Source organism: Primulina huaijiensis, chromosome 3 (genome assembly GCF_012295235.1).
Source record: "Primulina huaijiensis isolate GDHJ02 chromosome 3, ASM1229523v2, whole genome shotgun sequence".
NCBI lineage: Eukaryota > Viridiplantae > Streptophyta > Magnoliopsida > Lamiales > Gesneriaceae > Primulina > Primulina huaijiensis.
In genome coordinates, this window is record NC_133308.1 from 27,916,706 (window position 1) to 27,937,438 (window position 20,733).

General features: G+C 34.6%; 4 protein-coding genes and 1 pseudogene across 4 annotated transcripts; 3 read left to right on the plus strand and 2 right to left on the minus strand.

Annotated features, from left to right (window-relative positions):
- The first annotated feature begins 1,205 nt into the window (after positions 1-1,205).
- LOC140972641 (zinc finger BED domain-containing protein DAYSLEEPER-like) lies at positions 1,206-1,676 on the plus strand. Its single transcript, XM_073435027.1, has one exon. It carries the CDS (start codon positions 1,206-1,208, stop codon positions 1,674-1,676), a length of 471 nt encoding a protein of 156 aa, XP_073291128.1.
- Positions 1,677-4,040: 2,364 nt separating this feature from the next.
- LOC140972642 (pentatricopeptide repeat-containing protein At3g49730-like) lies at positions 4,041-6,437 on the minus strand (annotated as a pseudogene).
- A 4,885-nt stretch (positions 6,438-11,322) lies between these two features.
- Positions 11,323-14,432, plus strand: LOC140974334 (growth-regulating factor 1-like). Its single transcript, XM_073437718.1, has 4 exons — positions 11,323-11,954; positions 12,452-12,643; positions 12,896-13,250; positions 13,415-14,432. Exons 1-4 carry the CDS (start codon positions 11,594-11,596, stop codon positions 14,109-14,111), a joined length of 1,605 nt encoding a protein of 534 aa, XP_073293819.1. The 5' UTR covers positions 11,323-11,593; the 3' UTR covers positions 14,112-14,432.
- Positions 14,433-16,044: 1,612 nt separating this feature from the next.
- Positions 16,045-17,873, plus strand: LOC140974335 (large ribosomal subunit protein uL23-like). The gene is made up of 2 exons (XM_073437719.1): positions 16,045-16,269; positions 17,137-17,873. The coding sequence occupies exons 1-2, from the start codon at positions 16,168-16,170 to the stop codon at positions 17,623-17,625; spliced, it is 591 nt and encodes a 196-aa protein (XP_073293820.1). The 5' UTR covers positions 16,045-16,167; the 3' UTR covers positions 17,626-17,873.
- A 196-nt stretch (positions 17,874-18,069) lies between these two features.
- On the minus strand, positions 18,070-20,654 carry LOC140974336 (ADP-ribosylation factor-like protein 2). Its single transcript, XM_073437720.1, has 6 exons — positions 20,491-20,654; positions 19,993-20,103; positions 19,753-19,863; positions 19,426-19,588; positions 18,700-18,780; positions 18,070-18,338 (listed from the first exon to the last, which is right to left on the minus strand). The coding sequence occupies exons 2-6, from the start codon at positions 20,055-20,057 to the stop codon at positions 18,201-18,203; spliced, it is 558 nt and encodes a 185-aa protein (XP_073293821.1). The 5' UTR covers positions 20,058-20,103; positions 20,491-20,654; the 3' UTR covers positions 18,070-18,200.
- Positions 20,655-20,733: the final 79 nt, after the last annotated feature.

Consider the following 20,733-nt stretch of genomic DNA (forward strand, 5'->3'; position numbering starts at 1 on the left):
AGGATGGCCGGATAGAAGGGACCATTAAGTATGTTTCCTATGTCGACAACTAACATGAATACCACATTAAGTCCATCACGGATAAAGCCTACCGAGGAGACACCAAGTCGGATCATCTGCTCCCTCTATTAAATTCCATCGGCCCCCTTAATTATCCCCCGTCTCTCCTTCAAGGGTTATCGAGTTGTGAGTATACCGACCACATTCCGCCACTATAGTCAAGATTGGGCATGGTGCGATAAGAAGAGAAGTAGCATAACTTCAAAGGAAAGCATCTGCAACCAAGCATTTAGGCACGGCCTATTTCGTTCGCTAATCCGTTTTTCATTTGCGAAAAGGGCCGGATGGATTAGTCAGTGGCTAATTCCCGGAATTCTTGTAGTGGTTATAATTGGATGGAATGATTTGAATTAGATTAATATACTGATAAGAAATCGATTTGAAACCCTCTAAATTAAATCTTTTCAAACTAATAAATATTTAAAATAATGATTATATAATCTAAATTACTCAATCCAAACGCATATATCACCTTCTAAACACTACCTAGCTATTCAAACCGTTTCCAAATGATTGTAATTTAATTAATTATAATCCTTGTACAAGCATGCATCTTAATCAAAATATAGCAATAACAACATTATATCCAGTATCCAATAAATAATAAATATCTACCGCACGACATTTTATTACAGTGTATTTTAAAAGAGCGTGATTTAATTTGGGTCCCAAATAAACATTATCATAAGATTATTATTCATATGCGTGTATGACTTGAAAGGTCGATATAATTACATGGAGGGCCAAGTGCTTGAACGTCAACGAAAGTTACAGACACCTACGTAACTACCCCAATATATATATATATATATATACCACTATAATTATAATTTACTGCTCGATGATGATGGATTTCAGATTTTATCTTAAAGCGGAAAATATAAATTATACTTTAAAAAAAATCTCTATTGAAAATTAGAGATGTCAATGGGTCCGGGTTTTACCCAGACCCGCAATGGACCCGCCCCGTTTGGGACGGGTTTGGCATACTAAATGGGTCATGGGGTGGGTCTCGGGTCCAATTTTTCATACCCATCTGGGTATGGGGCGGGTCATGGGTTCTATAATACCCGCCCCATACCCACCCCATATATGTGAATATAAATGATAAATTTGATAAATATTGGGATAATTGTCATATTATGATGGGGTTGTTACTGGATCCTAGATATAAGATGAAGCTTGTTGAATTTTATTTTCCCCTAGTTTATGATGAAATATCACAATCTAAAATTGATGAAGTTCGACAAAATTGTTGTGATTTATTGGTAGATTACCAATCCAAGACAAAAAAATCATTGGAAAATAGTGGTGGTTCAGGGATTGATGGGACTTCGTCTGTTTGTAATATTGATGCATCTGATATTAATATTTTAGATATGTATGATAAATTTGTGGCTTCAAGTTCAGGCCAAGCTGCGTCAAAATCCCTAACCGAGTTGGATATGTATTTGGAAGAAATTGTCTTGCCACGAAATCAACATTTTGATATTCTTTGTTGGTGGAAGACGAATGAGGTCAAATATCCAAATTTACAGAAAATGGCAAAGGATATTTTAGATATTCCTGTGTTAACTGTTGCATCTGAATCTACTTTTGCAATAGTGGAAGAATAGTTGGTCCTTATCGTAGTAGGCTTAATCCAACGACTTTGGAGGCATTGATGTGCTCACGAAGATAGTTGTGATGTGAGGTGGAAGGTTATTTTGTTATTGTACTTTCATTTTAATTTTGTTACTGTACTTTTTCTCTTTAAATTACATTTTTTACGGTTTTAAATTACAGTTTTATATTTTCAATGTATTTTCTCTCTTTAATTTTGTAGGTAATTCTTCAAGTAATTACCAACTTGTCCCACCATTCTTGATGAAGAAGAAGATGATCCTGAAGAATGTGTCTGAAATCATGCTTACTCGCTGATTTTATATTGATCTGTTTAAATTCTGTTATGACTTATTTTTGGGGATGTCAAGACTTTTTTTTTGAGAGCTAGTAACTCTTTTTTTATGTAATTCATTATGTTATGAAAATACTTTGTTTGTTATTATTAAGTGTGGTCGAATATATGAATTAGTTTTTTATTGTGTTATATTTAGAGGCTTGTTTGTTTCATAATTCAATCATGTGATAAGAAGATTACTGTTTTCATATAAAAAAAATTTGGGTCTCATGAGTCTGGCGGGTCTACCCGGCCCCATTTCGTATACGGGGTGGGGAGGGTTCGAAGAATATTTAATCGGGGCGGGTAATGGGTCCGAGTTTTCTTCATGAGACGGGTCTTGGGTTTAGCCATACACGCGCCATACCCACCCCATTGACATCTCTATTGAAAATATATATATAATATCGTTCGATATGTTTGTATTTTTATAATTTTGATAATTAATATTATTAAAATTTGATTCGAGTATTGTATATTTCAATTTTCAGGAATTTCGATATTTTTTTATTGAAAATACCGATGTAGTAAAATACACATTAATATATATCACGTATGTTTCAGATTTGAATATCACGCGGGAAGAAAAACTAAAATTTCAAAACAAAAAACATAGATTCTTATATATCCAATCATTATCCCATCAAGTTGACAATCAAAAATAATTTTTTTTTAGGAACAATCATAAATAACTTTGGATATATCTTTGCTCAAGAACTAGGGTTACAATACCCCAACTTGTTAAATCTTTGTTCGTCCGCGAACCACTCTTGGGTTCAGGTTCTGATTCATAAAAATTTATCATCGTCCAAATTAAATGAAAATATTTTAAATTTCACACAATATAATTCCCTTTTATTTTAATCTTATAACTAATGAATCAAGACTCTTCATATACAGCTAGCATTTCACGAAAATTTTGAATTGTGCAAAGGGGGTTTAACTAGTCGGAAATATGATTTTACTTTTTTAAAAATAGTTATTTAAACATGCAATAGGTGAAAAGTTGGTTTCCCATCTAGCATAAAAGAATCCCAAAAAAAAAAAAAACAAACATTTTTGGTCCTATGATCTGTGTTATTTTTTATCATGTGCTTGGACATCGGTCAATATATGGTTTTGGTACACTAATTGGATCTTTTTTCAATCTTAGTCTATTTTTCGAAAGAATGCTGGAGCACCACAAAAAATAAGAATATATTATTCGTGATACGATCTCATGAATATATATTTACGAGACAGGTTAATTCGATCGATATTTGCAGTAAAATATAATATTTTTGACATAAAAAATATTATTTTTTTATGAATTGGATTTGATATGAGATACAATATTTGTTTATGTGTATGATACTATATCAGCACTCCAGTTAAAAATAGCTTGGTTAAATTGAAAAAATCATAAATTAGTATATTTAGATCATAAATTGAATGACAACACGATAAATTTTTTTTGAAAATATATGCACATTATATGACAAAAAATATGATTTTCATGTATAACAATTTCAATGTTCTATAGAGCAATCCGGCCGATTTTCCCACATACTCATGGACAAATCACATCAATTTTACATAGATGTACAGAAAATAATGAGTGATCGACAATACGATTCGAATATGTAAGTGCACAATGTGATGTAAAGGCTTGGCCCACATTATCAGCCTAGCCTCGTAGGCAGACAAGACAGGCCCAAATAGGATTTCTTGTCAGAGCCCAAACTTATCAGAAATGAAGGCTACGAACATATGTCATTTTCATTTTCTATCAAAGTTAAAACTAACTTATTTTGCAAATTTGAGTTATAACGTGACAGAGACTCAAGCTTGGCAAATCTAAGCTCGAATCGACTCATTCTGGACCCATGCTCTCTCTGTTAAACTAACATAACTTGATTTCGAATTGTTACGTCTAAAACCAGTTTATGTCAGGAGTTGAGTACCGTATTCCCGAATCATGAGAGGGCTTCTACGGGGCCATCTCTCTCTTCCACGTATTTTTGCCTTAGCTTTCTCTTTCAAATCTCTTTCATCGCGTCTTTTATACATTTTTAAGGTCACTTCTTTCTGCAGCCATTTCCCTCACTTCCTCTGTAATCTCCGCTGCGAGTTGTCTATTATACAGCTTCCTCAGACCTCGCATAAGCTTTGCAAACGTATCCGGCTGAGGCATCAAGCCAGCATCCATCATATCTGTAAGGAATATATTGTTTGACAGTTATGAATAAATACGTAAACGACAATTAAAATAGCAAATTTGTGTTTTATCAGAATTAGGTATTGTGCCAGATGTTACAACATCTTGGACAACATGCAGCGAAATATTAACTTTTATAACACAAATTGACTTTAAATAAATAAACGGACAAGATTAAATATGCACAAGTATAAATATTTGTGCGGTATCTTATGGCAAAAATTAATCACTATAAAACCAAATCGTTTACACAAAAACCTATCACTAGTGATTTTTGCGAAAATCAATTTCATCAACACTTTGAGAAAATAAAACTTTCTAAAACAAATAACCAGAATAGAAACTAAGACAAGAAATCTAAAAACGTGAGTCAAAAGAGAATCCACGGAAAAAATGATCTTCAGCCAACTTCTTCACAGATGTTGTCTGCAGATGTTCTCAACACTCAAGGCAACACGCGATCACCACTCTTCAAAATCAGCACGATCCTTGACGAATTATTTCTTTGATATTCTCGGCATGCACAAGTATGTGTATGACTATTCTCAATGAAGAAGTCGAGAGAGAGGAGAGCCCAATGATGTCCTTGATCTCTTATTTATAGATGTAAACTTTTATCTCCACAAAGAAACCTATAACATAAGGAAAGTAAGAGTTTTATTAGAAATAAACTCTATTTAACCATTGATATAATATCTCTATAAATCATTCCAATAAATAACATATCTAGACTACTTTTGAATGATTATCTCCTTATCTAAGAAAGGCAAAATCACATAAAATAATCTACTCAATCAAATCAACAAGGAAAAATAATTTTAGAGAAATAATTAAAAATATAGGGAATTATAACAATTAAAGTCGAGAATATTATTTTTCTTCGATATCCAAACAGTAAAAGCAAACCTTTTTCAAATAACCATTCAAAAACGGAGCGTGAATCCAAATCGTCCATGTATACACATTCAACTCGCATCTTCTACTAGTCATGCAACACCATATATCTTTAGCCATTTGAATAATCTCTGCACTCAAAAGGGAATTCAACAGGCCTTTCAAAGTCCCGTACTGGGGAGCGGCTAGAAGGCCCCTACTGACCATTTTTTTGAAGTAATCACAAGATTCAACTAAGCATCCTTGCTCGACGAGCACATTAATGAAAGTGACAAAGGTGTCAACTCCAGGGCTGAATCCATTTGTCTCTATTTCATTCATAGATTTTATATCTCGTTCAGTCTTCCCAAGCTTGCATGCCAGTCGGATTATGATACCATAAATGGGCGGGTCAGGCAATACGTCAATCTTTCGCATCTCCTCCAAAAGCTCACGGCACTCCTCCAACTCTCACTTTTTTTCATGAGCTAACATGAAATGCGTATAAGTTGTCTGATTTGGTTCACGCCCTTTCTGTATCATAGCATCTAAAAGCTCATACCCTTAATCGTTCTTGCCCCACTTATCAAAGTTGTGTACGTAATAATATCAGCTTCACACCCAACCTTTTCCATATCCATGTATGTTCTCATCGCCTCTACATTTTTTCTCGAGCACAAAGTGCCTGAATCACGATGGTATATGAAGTTGCAGTGGGCTCGCAATTGTTATAAACTACTATATCAGGCTCAGAACCTGCTTCCCTCATTTTCACCAGCACGAATTTTGCTTCCACTAGCTTTCCTTCTTTACACCAACCGTTACAACAGAGATGTGAAGTGCTTGATAGTTGGCTTGAATCTAATCTTCATATCCTCGAACAGCAAAGCAGCTTCCTTTACACTGCTATTCTTGCACAAGGCATCCAACAACCACCCAAAAACAAACTCATCAGGTTCATGTCCATACCTGGGCATGTCGTCCAAGACTTCAATTGCCTTTTTCACCATTCTTGCAGAAACAAATCTCCTCATCAGAACAACAAAAACATCTGGAGACAAAAGCTAAGGATTTTCTTTCCTCATCTCCTCAATTAGAGCCCAAATTGCCTCACTGTCCCTAAAACCTTAATCATTGATTTTGTACACGTCGTAGCTATGTCTATAACCTGGCTGCTTGGACGCCCACTCAAAGAATCTCTATCCTAAATTCCCAGCATCACCACAGCAGTTAAAGAACCCTTTCAGTCAACCCAGCCCTGACCACTATACCAGATTCTTGCAAAGCAAGCTCCAATTTTGGGACTATAGAGTTAAATTTCCGTAATCTTCTGTATATCTTTTCAACTTCAGCAGAATATTCATCATAGAGTGGAAAAAAAAATGAAAAGATGTCAAATTGTTAGAAATCTATAACATAAGTTTAAACCGATGAGGAACGTGAATATTACAATCAATCATCGTTTAGAACATGGAGTCTTCATCGTGATCTGAATGGATAGCTTTTACAAGTTAAAGTCGCTCCTGTTCATTTGAAATTTTAGGAACACGAGATTTTTTTAATAGTCGGTCAAATAAAAAAAAATGAGTGTAACAATTTAATAATAATATCAATATCATTAAAATGGAGACATGAATATTAACTACTTCAACTACTTCTGTTCTGTTACGTCTTGCTCACTTTATTTTTTAATGTCAAAAAGCTCGTGAAAGAATATATATGTAATAGAAAGATTACAACCCCAAAGTCAAGAACTATTACAAATAATAAAGAAACAAGTAGATTTAGATGTGAAACAATGTAAAATAAACCAAATTTTATACATGAATATTGGATTTGATAACTTGCTACTAATTCTTTTTCTACTTCTGATAAATCAAAAGATAATCTATCACACTCGGCTGGAGAAGAAATTATAAAAACTATAAACCATATAGGTTGTCGCCAATTTTGTTTCCCAAAATATCTCTTCCTCATAAATATCATTATTTTTAAATAAAACAAAACATAATAAATTATAAATTCAAACAATAATTATAAATAAAAACTACTCTAATATGATTATTTTTCATTTAAAAATTTAATTTATGTGCACACATTGTGTCCAGATGTTTACTAGTAACGGTAACAATAAAGAATTTTGAGGAAAATTTAATATCAATATTTCTATTCATTTTTGCCNTATATAAAGCCAACTTGATGTTTAATTTCCCTAAATCTATAAAACCCCACAAATTAATGATTTCTCTAAATGTCTAGAGACATCCTTATTTTTGTAAACATTAATTGACGTTCATGCTTCTTTATTCCTGGCCCAATTTTGTCCTTTTCTTGCTTGCATCCCGTTTGTTAGTAAAATTATATCTCAAACCACATACTAGTTAAATAGGACAAATAGACGGATGTGAGTGTTTGACAATGATAATGAGTTTGGTTCTTTTTTTCAACATTTTATTGAGTGAATCTATCAAGATTTTAGACTTTTTTTCTTTAAGAAGACACATACAATGTTTACGGAAATTGACATCGCGTCATGATGCAATTGTAACAAAATATGGCTTCCATAAATAAGTAAATTTCAAGCATAAAGAAATTCAATTTAAGTGTTTTTGAGTTTTGTTTGTAGGTACGAGAAGGGAAAACAAGAGAAAAACTCTATGTAAATGCAATCATATATGTACAACTTAACGAATTTGAAGACTTTATGTTTCTTATTTATAATTTTCAAGAAACGTAGCATTAATTCGTGATGCAAGTTTTTGGAGGCAGTGAACCTAATTTGTCAATCTCAATATATAATACTTAAAATTGCATTCTTTACTAAATTCCACAACATTACAAAAAGATTATTTAATTCAGATGACTTTAATCAAACGGTCAAAATCACACTTATTTTAATAATGTCCACATTCATATGATGTAGCCGATTTCGATGGCCCATCATTCCTTCTAACCACGATCCAATAATTTTGATCACACTTGACTGCTGATTAGTGATAATGACAATACCATCAACTTACACACCAAATATATTATAAGTTGTTACACTCTATTTTTTTTAAAAAAAAATTAATTCAAATATTTTAATATAAATTTTTTTGAAAAAATAAAACAAATTTTATGGAAAAAATTTAACTGTTGAATATTTAAAAAAAATAAAATTGAATGACTAATTATCAGCTATTTTAATAAAATAAACAAATATTCATTACATTCAACAAATTATTTCAAACATCTAAACATATTATTCTCCATCGAAAATCTTTCCAAAAATCTTCTCTCTACTATTTTCATCATTTCAATTTTATTTTAATATTGATTTCTAAAATTCTATTTTATTCTGAAATAGATGAAAATAACCGATTTTTTTAGAAATTTCGTGAATTATCCAAAAATACCAGAATAAAATGCTTCTTCCCAAAATTCACAAATTCTACCAAATTATCAACATAACTCATGTCGACCAAATTATCCACATACCTCATATCCACCAAATTATCTCTATAATCCATATAAACAAAATTATCCATATAATCCATATCCACAAAATTATTCATCTAATTCACATGCAACAGGTATGCCTTTTGCATCTCTGACGGGAAATGACAATGTTGCAAGCTACTACAATGACAATCATCCCGCAGGTGTACCGAACAAAAGTGCAAGTGTCACATGCAATGGGTATGCCTTTTGCATCTCTGACGGGAAATGACAATGTTGCAAGCTACTACGATGACAATAATCCCGCATGTGTACCGAACAAAAGTGCAAGTGTCATATGTAACAATAACATTTATAATGCATATCGTAACGGCCACAGTGATGAGGATATGAAAAATATCGCGAGGGAAATAATGGTATCGTATTTATTCTCGAGCATGTGTGGAAAACTATAAAAGACTATCCAATGTTTACTCCACAGTCTGTCGATCACCTTGTTGGCACGAAGAAAGAAAGGACCTCAGAGTTGGGAGCAAGCAACACCTCATCCAACCAAGATGTGAGACTACGTGTAAACATAAAGGAATAAAAACTCGTCCAATGGGTCAGAAAGCAACAGAAAGAAAGGGAAAAGGCAAAACGAAATCGGACATGGAGTGTATGACAGTAAACTTGGACAGTATGTTTGCAAAGTTTAATGAGTATATAAACATGAAAAAGTTGAAGTTGAAATGAAACAAAAACAACTCGAAGTAAAGGAGATGAAAGTAAAAGCTGTCATAACCAAAGTTCAATTAAAGGAATACACAATCCTTTCGAATGACACTTCGCAAATGACATATGAGCAATTTATCATCCACGAACGTCTATGTCAAGAGATCATGGAGAGATGAATATTTAATTTTCAATTATTGTAATGTTCAATTATTGTAATTTTAAATTACGGTAACTGTCTGGTCAATTAATACAACCGTTGCAAAGTAGTCGTTGTAATATAGTCGTTTCAAATATGATTGTTGTAAAGTAGTCGTTGTTATATAGCCGTTGAGAAGAAAAAAATATATAGACACCTTGTGCTCTACCATTATTCATTCTAAGAACGTAGTATTTAGAAAACACGTAGACTTGAATTTTTTTCCACCAAAATATCTCAATATTCCAGTAGCCCAACTTTAGCTCGACAAGTGAAAACGAAGTTTAAGTTGAAGTTGATGACGAAGATTATTATCTGGAGAAAAAGCTATTGTCTTTGATACTTCAACAAAGCCGACAAATAGTTGAAACATATCAAAGTAATAACATGATGCAGCGAACATTTCTCCATAAACCAGCTATATCCAAATCAAATATGTGAAAGACAATTTCACATGCGAAGAGAGTTATTATTTCGCATAGTTAATGCACTTGTCACCACTACAAAAATGCACGGCTTCAATTCGTCAATTGGCTTATGGAGTCCCGACCGATCATCTTTACGAGTACCTACGCATGGATCATGGGTGAATTAACTGTCATCAAGTGTCTTTTCAAATTCTGCGGATATGTGGTTGAACTATTTGGTGATTGATATTTGAGAAGGTCGAATGTTGATGATGTTTAACGTCTTCTTCAAATGCATGATGAGAGACACGACTTCCCTAGAATGTTGGGCAGTCTTTATTGCATGCACTTGGAATAGAAAATTGCCCAGTTGCTTGGAAATGTCAGTTTACAATAGACCATGTGTCACCAACAACCATGTTTGAAGTAGTTGCGTCTCAAGACTTGTGGATATGACATGCATTTTTTGATGTCTTCGGTTCACGCAATGATATTAACATGTTGTACGAATCTCCCATATTCATTAATGTCTTGCAAGGAAATGCACTGGAGATTAATTTCACGGTCAACAAGACTCAATATACGAAGAAGTATTATCTAACATATGAAATATATCCGAATGAGCTATTTTAGTGAAATATTTTCCTTGCTCGAAGGATCCCAAGATGAATTTGTTTAAGGAAAGGAAAAAGGCTACAAGAAAAGATGTTGAAAGAGCATTTGGGGTGCTCTAAGTTTGACAGGCAATTGTCAGAGGTTCAGCTTGTTATTGATACATAAAAAATACATATTATGTTAGTATGCATTATTTTGCACAACATGATTGTTAAAGATGAAGGGTCACGTGACAAATTAGTACGACGATGAAGATGACTAACCCGCACAACCCGTCCAGGACTCAAACCGGGGATTTCATTATTATCTCCGGACAAATTCCGAAATGCGTGACATTAATGCGCATCGCTAACTTCGTGCAAACTTAGTTGAACATATTTGATAACAATACAACAACAATCCTTAAATTAATATTTTACAACTTCTCTTAACTTTTATCTTATATGTTGTTTTTTTTTAAATTTTATAAAAGTGTGATTTATTTTTATATATATTTTTTCATTTCAAATTTACAATAAAATTTTAATTCTAAATAAATGATACTCATAAAATAAAATAAAATAATTTTACGTAATAAATATATTAAAAAAATATTATTATTAAATAATAATCATTTCAATTATGTAAATAAATTTGAAATTGTATTTATTTAATGCAAAATAAGAATTAAGATAAATAAGTAGACATCAAGACCCACAAATAATGATGGTCAATGTTAAAATAAATGTGAAAATACATATGTGTTAATATAATGTATATGTAGCACGTAGACTCCGAGATTTTAGAGGATATAACGATGTATAACGCGAACAAATACAAATGTCCTAATATATTTGCAAGGATTTTACCATACTCTGCCCCGGTGTGTTTCTTTTTTTTTTTTGAGAAACTCTTACCAAGTCGAACTTCAGAGTGCATCTGATATCGGCAGCGTGGTATTTTCTCACACGCACTGCTTTCAGCAAATTTTACGCTCTTTTTCATCTCAAAGGTATCTGTTTTTGCTTCTCCTCTGTCTATAATTTCTAGGCCATGTCTCATGTTCCTTAAGCTTCGCTTTTCTTTCCTACGAAGTGACTTGCAATGAACTCATTCTCGTTCTCTTGTGGTTGGTTCTTGATATAAACTTCATAGCTTTTTCATGAGAGATGGATTTTGGGGTTGTAAGCCACAAGCCACCCGCTTCTAATACTCCTTGTGGGGGTTCGAATGAGCCCGGAAATGATCAGGGTCACGGATCTGTGAGTTTTAAGCACCAAAGATCCGGGCTTGCTGACGATAACTGGAGGCTTACCAGAATGCCGAAGCCTGGTGAAGTTGATTCCAGCTCCAAGAACTGTACAAGTGAAAGTTTTGCGGCTCTTGGAAGATCTAATCCGTGGGGATTAGGGGTTGAAGAAGGACAGCAAATGCTTTCGTTTTCTCGAAATGGTGGGATGAGTAGCGATGATGCAAGTAGGAGCATTGCGTTTTCATTTTTTCCGGATGAGCCCCATGGTAGAACAGGAGGTAAGTTTTGTTCTGATAAGAAGTTCTCTTTCTGTTAATTTGAAGTTGATTTTTTTTATTTTTATTTTATCTGTTTCTGCCCCCACTTTTCTTAAGATGGTGATTAGTTTGTGGGAAAGTGAAGAACTGACTGATAGTTTTTACTTGTGACGTTTATTTTACATAAACATAAAGACGGGGATGGTGCAGTAATCTGGCGGTTCTGTTTAGTCGGATGCTTTGTGAAGGGTTTTTATTTTCAAGTCTAATTTTGATCTTTTCCTGTATTACTAAATAATACTTTGGAATCGTGTCAAGAAAAACGTAGATTTTAAATGTAATTGGCCCCAAACAGTGGGCATCTCATGTCATGACAAACAGAATAAAGTTGGTGAGTAGTTTTGCTTTGGTGCACCATTCATTCTTTCAGGTATTTGATGCACTGTTTGTTCAATATATGAGCACGCGCACACACAAACTTATGCCTAAATTTCTTGTTTTGGTTCTTGGTTGATCAGGTGGTTTAAATGAAAGCATGGGTGCGACTTTTGCTAGGCTGAAAGGGCCATTTACTCCTTCTCAATGGATGGAACTTGAACATCAGGCTTTGATCTTTAAACATTTTGTGGCGAATGTTCCAGTTCCATCATATTTACTTGTGTCCATCAAGAAATCCCTATACTCAAATGGAAGTCATGCCTCTAATTTCTGTAAGCTTCAGATTAAACTGATAATGAACTGCTTTATTTCTGCGCCTCTTTTTTCGCTTCTGAGTTGTTGCGTTGTTCTGTAATTGGCAGCAAGTTTTTATGATGTTTTGTTAATGACCAATATCACGTTATCCCCGCTGCTATTTAAGGAATTAATTTATCAAAGTCATGAGTTGAACAACTGTATAGCACCCGATATACCTTTGCTTGTTTTGAGGTTTTTGGCTGTTTATATCCTTTTTGTGCATGCAGTGGGGTGGGGTCCTTTCCATCTTGGTTTTTCCGGAAGCAATGATCCCGAGCCTGGGAGGTGTAGGAGAACAGATGGAAAGAAGTGGCGATGCTCTAGAGATGCTGTACCTGATCAGAAATACTGTGAAAGGCACATTAACAGGGGTCGCCACCGTTCAAGAAAGCCTGTGGAAGGTCACACTGGCCATGCTGTCTCTGGATCCACTGCTTCAAATGTGGCACTGATTGCCTCTTCCTCATCAGCGTCGGTGATATCCAGCAGCAGCGCATCCAACAGCTTTGGTGTCATTCCACACCAAGTCAATTCCTTGCAGCCCAATCTTACCATTGCTTCTGCTGACAATTGTGACAACCGGTACATGGTGTAGTAGACTTAGTTCCCTTGATCTTTAGAGAATTATCAAAAGAATATGCTTTTACGTTGTTTCTTTTTTCATATCTTTAATGTAGGCTGAATTTGTTTTACTAGATACTTTCTCGTGTCGTTTTTCTTTACCAAAATGATGGAATTCTCTGCAGAACACAAGGGCTTCAAGGCTCATCTTTAATACCTTCTACCATCGATCTGAAGTCTAAAGATATGCCATTCTCCATTGCAAAACAATTCATTCCACTTGAAAAATCACCTTACTTGGAGTTTGGATGGGTCACCTCCGATTCCCTTGTCAATCCCGCGGAAAGGATATCCTACATGACTACTAGAAACACTGATTCTTTCTTAAAATACACCGACAAAGAAACAATCAATCAACCTTCAGCCCAGCATTTTATTGATAATTGCCCAAAGAATCAGTCAAATAGTGGCACAGACTCCTGGCCCGAGGAACTGAACTCAGATTGGACCCAGCTTTCGATGTCCATACCAGTTGCTCCAGAGTTTTCATCATCCTCTAGTTCTCCCATACAGAAGAAATCAACGATCTCAACTATTACGCTGTCGCAGGAGCTTAAGCCTATCAATATGAGCCTTGGTGTGAATCACAATTTTGGTGACCAAATGCAAAAGCAATCATGGGGTAGTAGTTCAATGGGTGGACCCTTAGGCGAGGTTTTGACAAGCACGACATCCTATGCAGAAACGGGCCCAAACATGGATGCCTCTCCTACTGGTGTCCTGCAAGAATTAACTTTCATCACGCGTTCTAATAGCAGTTCAGCAAGCAGCCCACGAAGCGCCGACAAGAAAGCAATCCCAGCTCCTCTCGGGCACGAATGAGAAATGATAAAACAAGAGCAGAACACCTGGCCAGGTTAGGCGGCTAATGATTCACAAATCACAACGTAACTGATTGGAATTTTATGTTTATTTCGAATCGGTTCGTATTTTCATGTCTTGCCACTGGTTTTGTAGTAGTGACGGACCTTGTTCATTTCAGCCTCGTACTCATATTTTATTCGCATTAATCAATGTTTTCATTTCAAGTTTGAAATGTGTTTCTTGCAGCAAATGATTGCTGCATGAGCTAGCCAGCAGCAAAATCTTGCAGTGACAGAAACTTCATTAAATTGTTCTTTGCCGACACTACGCATTAAAAATTTTACTCACAAAAATTTCTTGAATTATTGAGTCTCGTACTGTTTTGGTATTTATGAGATCAATTCTTCTGCTTATTTCTCATACATACGGACATGAAGTTAATGTATTTGGTACAAGTGACATCTGACTCAAGGAATTATCATATATTTATGTCTTTGATAATTTTATGAATCAGTAGAAAACCACTTTGGTATGGGTGTTCATAGTTGGTCCGATTCGTTTTTACACGATTTTATTTCAGTTTTTTATTTTAGAAATATATAATTCGATATTCAAACTGTTTTATTTAGAATCGATTTAGTTTTAAACTGTTGGGTTATTTTGATTCTGCTTGGATAATTATTTAAATAAGTAATTAAAATATATTTCGAATAATAATATTATCTTTTCGGTTATTTTTTTAAAATAAAACTAAACCTTTAAATTTAGAATTATTAAAGAAATATAATCAACTAAAAATTAACAAAAATATGCTAAATTAAATAAACATCATTTTATAAAATGTATCATCTAAATAAATTTATTAATATAATTAAAATTTGATTTGTTCGATCAATTTTAATGACATATATTCCAAAAATAAAACAATATAAACTCCAGTTTTAATATTTGTATCCATTGTTTAAAAAAAAAAAAAGCACTTGTATACATATGAGGTTTGATTGTTGGGGAAGTTGGTGAAAAATCCCCAATCAAAATATTTCTTTGGGTTCACTCTCTACCCACAAAATTGTGGTACTAAGTCATACAAAATGTGGTACACTTCATGTGGAAATGTGGTACGCTTCATGTGGAAATGTGGTATTAAAAAAGTACTCAGGGACTGAACACAAAAAAAATCGACGGTTGGGGACTGAAGGCCAATTTCCCTTTGATTGTTTAGGTACTTACCGAGGACACAAATGTGTACACTAATGAGATGACATCAAACGCTATAGATGCTCACAATAGACGTCTATGAGATCAATTATATATATAAAGTGCTTGATAATTGTATCATATATATTTCTGGTTCTCGCCAATACAGAGGCTATGAACGATCAATCCTTTTCAATGTCTGTTTTAGACTTTAGTGGCAAAAATAGCTTTCGTTCTTTATCGTGGTCAACTGTGCATAGACTTGCATTATTTAAAATTGTTTTTTAATAATTGTTCTTTTTTGGTTTTAGTTCATATTCTAACGCCATAAATTTTTTTTATGAAATAATTTTAGTATACAGACTTTTATGCATTTGCATGAAATTATTTAAAATTAGTTTCCTAGTTTTATTTTAAAATCGTTTTAGGAACTTATCAGATGTGATTTATTATTTTAAAACTAATCTGTTTAAATATTTGAATAAAATAATACAATAAAATTTTAAGAATTTGACTTATTTGATATTATATAATATTTTTTTATTAAATTAAAATCAAGAAGTTGCAATGTCCTGGCCCGGGTTTTCCCTTTTATGGGCTGATAGAAACTCCAAGCGGAAAGGCCCAAATACTTCGTCAAATGAAAATATATGATGTGGGCACACATTAAATATATGTTGGCCCAGCCCAGAAATAATCAATCGATTATTAATTGAGAAAGTTGGTGAACAGGTCTCCGAAACTGCATTTTCTGGTTCATCATTTTCCCTCTCCAAAGCCCCATTTAAACCCTACTTCTTTGTTACCTAATCACGCATTTTCTTTTTCTTTTTATTTTATTTATTTCTTGTTTCTTTCTTTTTTCCTTCCGATTCAAATGATTACCTCTGCAATATCTTCATCGACAGCAGTCAGCCCTGCAAATTGGTTCGGTCAGCACAAAGTATCATGTTCAGCTGGATCTTCGTTCAAGTTGAAGGTACTGGTTATTATTTATTTATTTTGTTTTCTTTTGATTTTAAAAATGGGTATTGGCAGTGTGTGTCGAATTGGATCATGAATACTCTGATCTTCAAATAGTCGGTTTTCGCCTGTTCCGGTTGGTGTCAAGTGTACGCGACACATTTTTGCATTGTTTTTTTTCCTTTTTGATTCGTTGATTAAACACACTCGGAGAGCATGATCTCTGACGAGCGGCGAGTTTTTTCTCTCGAAAATATAGGTTTAAAAATTGAAACCTTTTTCATCTTAAGTGGGGATTGCCTGGATCCTGCTGTGATTAGATGAATATAAGAATATGGGTGGCCCAGGCATAGACGAGTTGACTTGGGGTGACGTGAATTGATATTTTGTGATGTTGCATGATGATTATTGTGTGAATCGAATTCTTCGCTGAAATATAGTGGAGTATGCTCCGAGTGTTGGTACCTGCCAGCGCACATTCCTCGATTGACCTTCTCGTCTAGATTAGATCAAATGACCTCTAACTCATACAGCGGGTTTACCACCTTGGTAAACTTTTTGTCTGAAAAAAATATAAAAAAAAATATGGGTGCTTAAAAATGTCCGTTGCCTAAGTTCTAAGTTCCAACCCCGTTTTCATCTCTAAAAGAGAAATGGGACTAGTGAATAGATTCTGGAATATGTTAATGGCGTATATTCATAATGCTGGGCGTAATATCATTAATTCGAAAGCTGGAGAAAGATGAGCACTTCTGTTGCACGCTTTTGAAAGTAATTTTAAATGGTTGATTCTTTTTTTAGTTCACTCATTGTAAAATCAAAATTTATCGGAAAATATGCGACCATCTTACCATGCACTTTATTCTTTGCTTATTAATTGTAGGACCTAGCACCGAGCTTTGTATCATCGTCCTCTCACGTTCTAGGATGTTGTTTGGCGCACCCTGTGATGAACACTGCTGAAAGTACCAATGAATCTAATGTCTGGTCTCATTTATCGAAGAATATAGACTTCCCGAATTACTTAGATCCCGTGGCATCCTATCGAACAACATCAAAGAAGGAAAAGGATCCACGAAAACTTAACAGTATGGCATCTCAGTTCAAGGAGCTCGACCATCATTTGGTTATTCAATATCCAATTATTACCGAGTCTGCAATGAAGGCGATATTGGAGAACAACACTTTGGTTTTCATCGTGGACAAACGTGCTGACAAGAATGATGTCAAAGATGCTGTTAGGATTATGTTACAGATCAAGGCCGAGAAGGTAAATACCTTGAACTTGCCCAATGGCGCGAAGAAAGCCTACGTCAAGCTCGGGCCAGGTTATAACGCCATTGATGTTGCAAAGAAGATTAGAATCTTGTGAATACATGCCTGATTTTTCCTACATGTATGCTCAAATATGCTTTTGGACTTAGGAAGGCTTTTCATTGTTTTCGCTAGGAATTTGAACACCTGTCGCTAAAATATTTGGTTGGTAACATGTACTAATCTTAAATATGTAATTTGTAAAGATAAATAATCTCTCTTTGTTTGCAACATCTTGATGCAAATAAAGCCAAATATAACTGTTACATGAGCCGATAAGCATCAAACAGGCGATATTTCAATTCTCTTCCTTAGTTTTCTTCTTTGGGGTATAGGTTCTAATGATACCGAACACGAAGATTAAATCAAAATTTACAACTGGAGAATTGCACATTGATATTTGAGTGAATTTTGGATTCTTGGCCTCTTTAGGGCAATACACGAAGCAAACGACTTTTGGTTGCCACGGAAACCTTTTATAAAACATAGAATCTCAATCGAGTTAATTTCAATAAACACAACACTCCCTAGTTTAGGAAAAACAGTTAGAATGCAACACAGTGTGAAAGAGCCATGTCAATGCATTTGGAAAAGTCTTTGCAAATACATCTTCAGTCCAACTCCGAGCATCATTTAATCGAGTACGTAAATTCTCGAGGCAACATCTTGAACCAACCAATCAAATCCTTCAAGCAGTCCTTCCCCAGTATATGCACTACATCCCACAATTCTCCAATGTCTGGTTTTGTCCATTGCTTCCAAGTTGAGCACCTGAATGAAGGATATGTAGACTTAAAACTAAATTTTATTTCATGCAGAAACTTAAAGAATTTCATATAGTGAAGTAAAAAATTTGTTTCCATCGTGCCAGAGAGAAAACTACGCGAGTTGAATAAAAGGTCAATAGCAACAAGAGCGGTATTGGGCAATAAAATATCTAATCCATTATTTTATTTGTCGCATGAGGGCATTAAAGTGAGACAACACTTTACAAAAGAATTAAGTTTCATCGAGACATTTCACAAGAAAAGTAGCACAACCTGTTTCATGTATGCAATAAACAAATCAACAATTCAAACAAATAAATAAATAACATACAATGAACTTAAATTTCAATACATCATCTCACTACCTTAGCTATCTCATCTGGTGACAGAGAACCTTGTATATCCTGCTTATTAGCAAAAATCAACAATGATGCTCCTGATAGCCTCTGCAAATAACAGAAAAGCAGGTGTTGAAGAAAAGAAGCGGTGGAAAGGGCGAAAGATTAAAATGCACTATCAAGGGAGCTCTATCTTTAATTTTTAGAGACCGTTCATCTCCATAGGATGTGAAACCTATTAACCAAACGTCATAAATAAACTGTGTGTATTGCATCAGCATCCAAGGATGTTTTTGATGAATATACACAATCTCAAGAAATGATGCAATCCAAAATATTTGCTGATTTGCATGGTTCAGTACATAAGCCATGATATTTCATGCAAATCGCTGTCACGTGCCAAAGGTAGATATCTATCAACTCAAGCAGGCCTGCTATTGCATCCTTACAACATATTTACAATAGTTGTGCATCACTAGGAAGGCAACATGCGGCAATAGCTGTAATCCAACATCAGCAATACGCCAATACCAAAATGCCATCAAGAATACCATAGTAGAAAAAAAATCTCATTTTTTGGGTGCATATTTGAAGAAAATGCCAATTTCCATAACTTTATGGACTTCAGCTACAAAAACAAGCGGGAAAACTAAAAAATGCAGGAACCAACCAAAATATAAAACTCAATATATCATCAGGACTAAAAGCCATCAAGAAATGGGAGAAACAATGCACAGGATAGAGAGAACATACCTCTTCTTTCAAAAGATTATCCAACTCATATTTGCAATCATTCAGCCTTCTAATATCTGAACTATCAACCACCCAAATCAACCCATCAGTTTGCTCGAAATAGTTCCTCCAATAGGACCTAATGGTTTTCTGCCCACCTACATCCCATATATTTAAAGTGTACCTACAATTAACACCACGTTTGTCCATAAGCACATTAAATTTTAATCACACACTAAACCTTACCGTTTTCCTGGGGAACTAGCATCAAATGTAAGCAAAAATCAAAAGAATGCAATCAATCTAACATAAATTTTCAACAATTAACAGCTTACAATAAGAACATACTTCTGGTAATTGATGGTTTTAATGTTGAAGCCGAGTGTTGGGTTGATAACACTGGTGTCTTCACCGTTGATTTTCAAAACTATTGTTGTCTTTCCCGAATTGTCAAGACCCCTTCAGCAAGTGAACAAAACACAGAAACAAATAATCGGCATTAAGATCAAAAGATTAATAAAATAAACCTACAATTCCCGAATAACGGATAAAAAAATGAAAAACGAAGAGTAGGTTCAGAATTCATACACCATGAGAACGCGCATCTCCTTCTCTTTGCGCTTGATTTTGCGGATGATGCTGAGTAGACCCATTATTGCCTATCTAGTTGGTGAAGTAACATTGAGCGGGACTCTGAATCTGAACCACGTGCAAAACAAATGGATCCAAGATATTTATAATTAGGTCACAAAATGAATTCAGAGTAGGACCAACACAAATCAGCCCAATCAATGGGCAGGTCAAGTAATTGCATTTCTTTTCGCCATCTTCCCCACCCCACCCCCCGCACAACTGGCCTACGCCTAATTGATCCCAAGTTTCGCATACAAGCATTTAATCGAACAGTTATTACCTTCAAACCCGTCACTCATGACCATAGGAACTAAATAGAAATGCAACATGACTAGTTCCTAATGAACACAAACGAATCAGAAAAAATTGGCGAACACAATAACAGAATTTACAAACTCAGAGCTATCCGCATTGAAGCATGATAAGAATGATAGAAAAGTTTATGACTTTTACCGGAAAATTGCTCAATCAAGGAACAAGCAAGCTGATCTCTCAGTCCCGAGAAATTACTCCAACACCGAGGGCTGCTGATATTGTCTGAATCTTGCAGCCTCATATGGGTCGGATCTTTATTTTGGAAGCCGTGTCGTGAAGCCTGATTGTCAAATTGGGCTTTTCTAATCATTTGGGTACCGGGCCTGAATTTGATCTGATTTTGTGTAGTTATTTTGGAACGACAAGAATTAATTAATAATA

Bases quoted from the DNA above. Each gene is read 5' to 3' on its own strand.
- LOC140972641 (XM_073435027.1), top strand. From the start codon at position 1,206: ATGGGGTTGTTACTGGATCCTAGATATAAGATGAAGCTTGTTGAATTT.
- LOC140974334 (XM_073437718.1), top strand. From the start codon at position 11,594: ATGGATTTTGGGGTTGTAAGCCACAAGCCACCCGCTTCTAATACTCCT. The intron at 12,644-12,895 runs GTAAGCTTCAGA...TTGTGCATGCAG, and splicing joins AAGTCATGCCTCTAATTTCT to TGGGGTGGGGTCCTTTCCAT. The intron at 13,251-13,414 runs GTACATGGTGTA...AATTCTCTGCAG, and splicing joins GCTGACAATTGTGACAACCG to AACACAAGGGCTTCAAGGCT.
- LOC140974335 (XM_073437719.1), top strand. From the start codon at position 16,168: ATGATTACCTCTGCAATATCTTCATCGACAGCAGTCAGCCCTGCAAAT. The intron at 16,270-17,136 runs GTACTGGTTATT...TATTAATTGTAG, and splicing joins GATCTTCGTTCAAGTTGAAG to GACCTAGCACCGAGCTTTGT.
- LOC140974336 (XM_073437720.1), bottom strand. From the start codon at position 20,057: ATGGGTCTACTCAGCATCATCCGCAAAATCAAGCGCAAAGAGAAGGAG. The intron at 19,864-19,992 runs GTATGAATTCTG...CACTTGCTGAAG, and splicing joins GAGATGCGCGTTCTCATGGT to GGGTCTTGACAATTCGGGAA. The intron at 19,589-19,752 runs GTATGTTCTTAT...TGTTAATTGTAG, and splicing joins AAAACCATCAATTACCAGAA to GTACACTTTAAATATATGGG.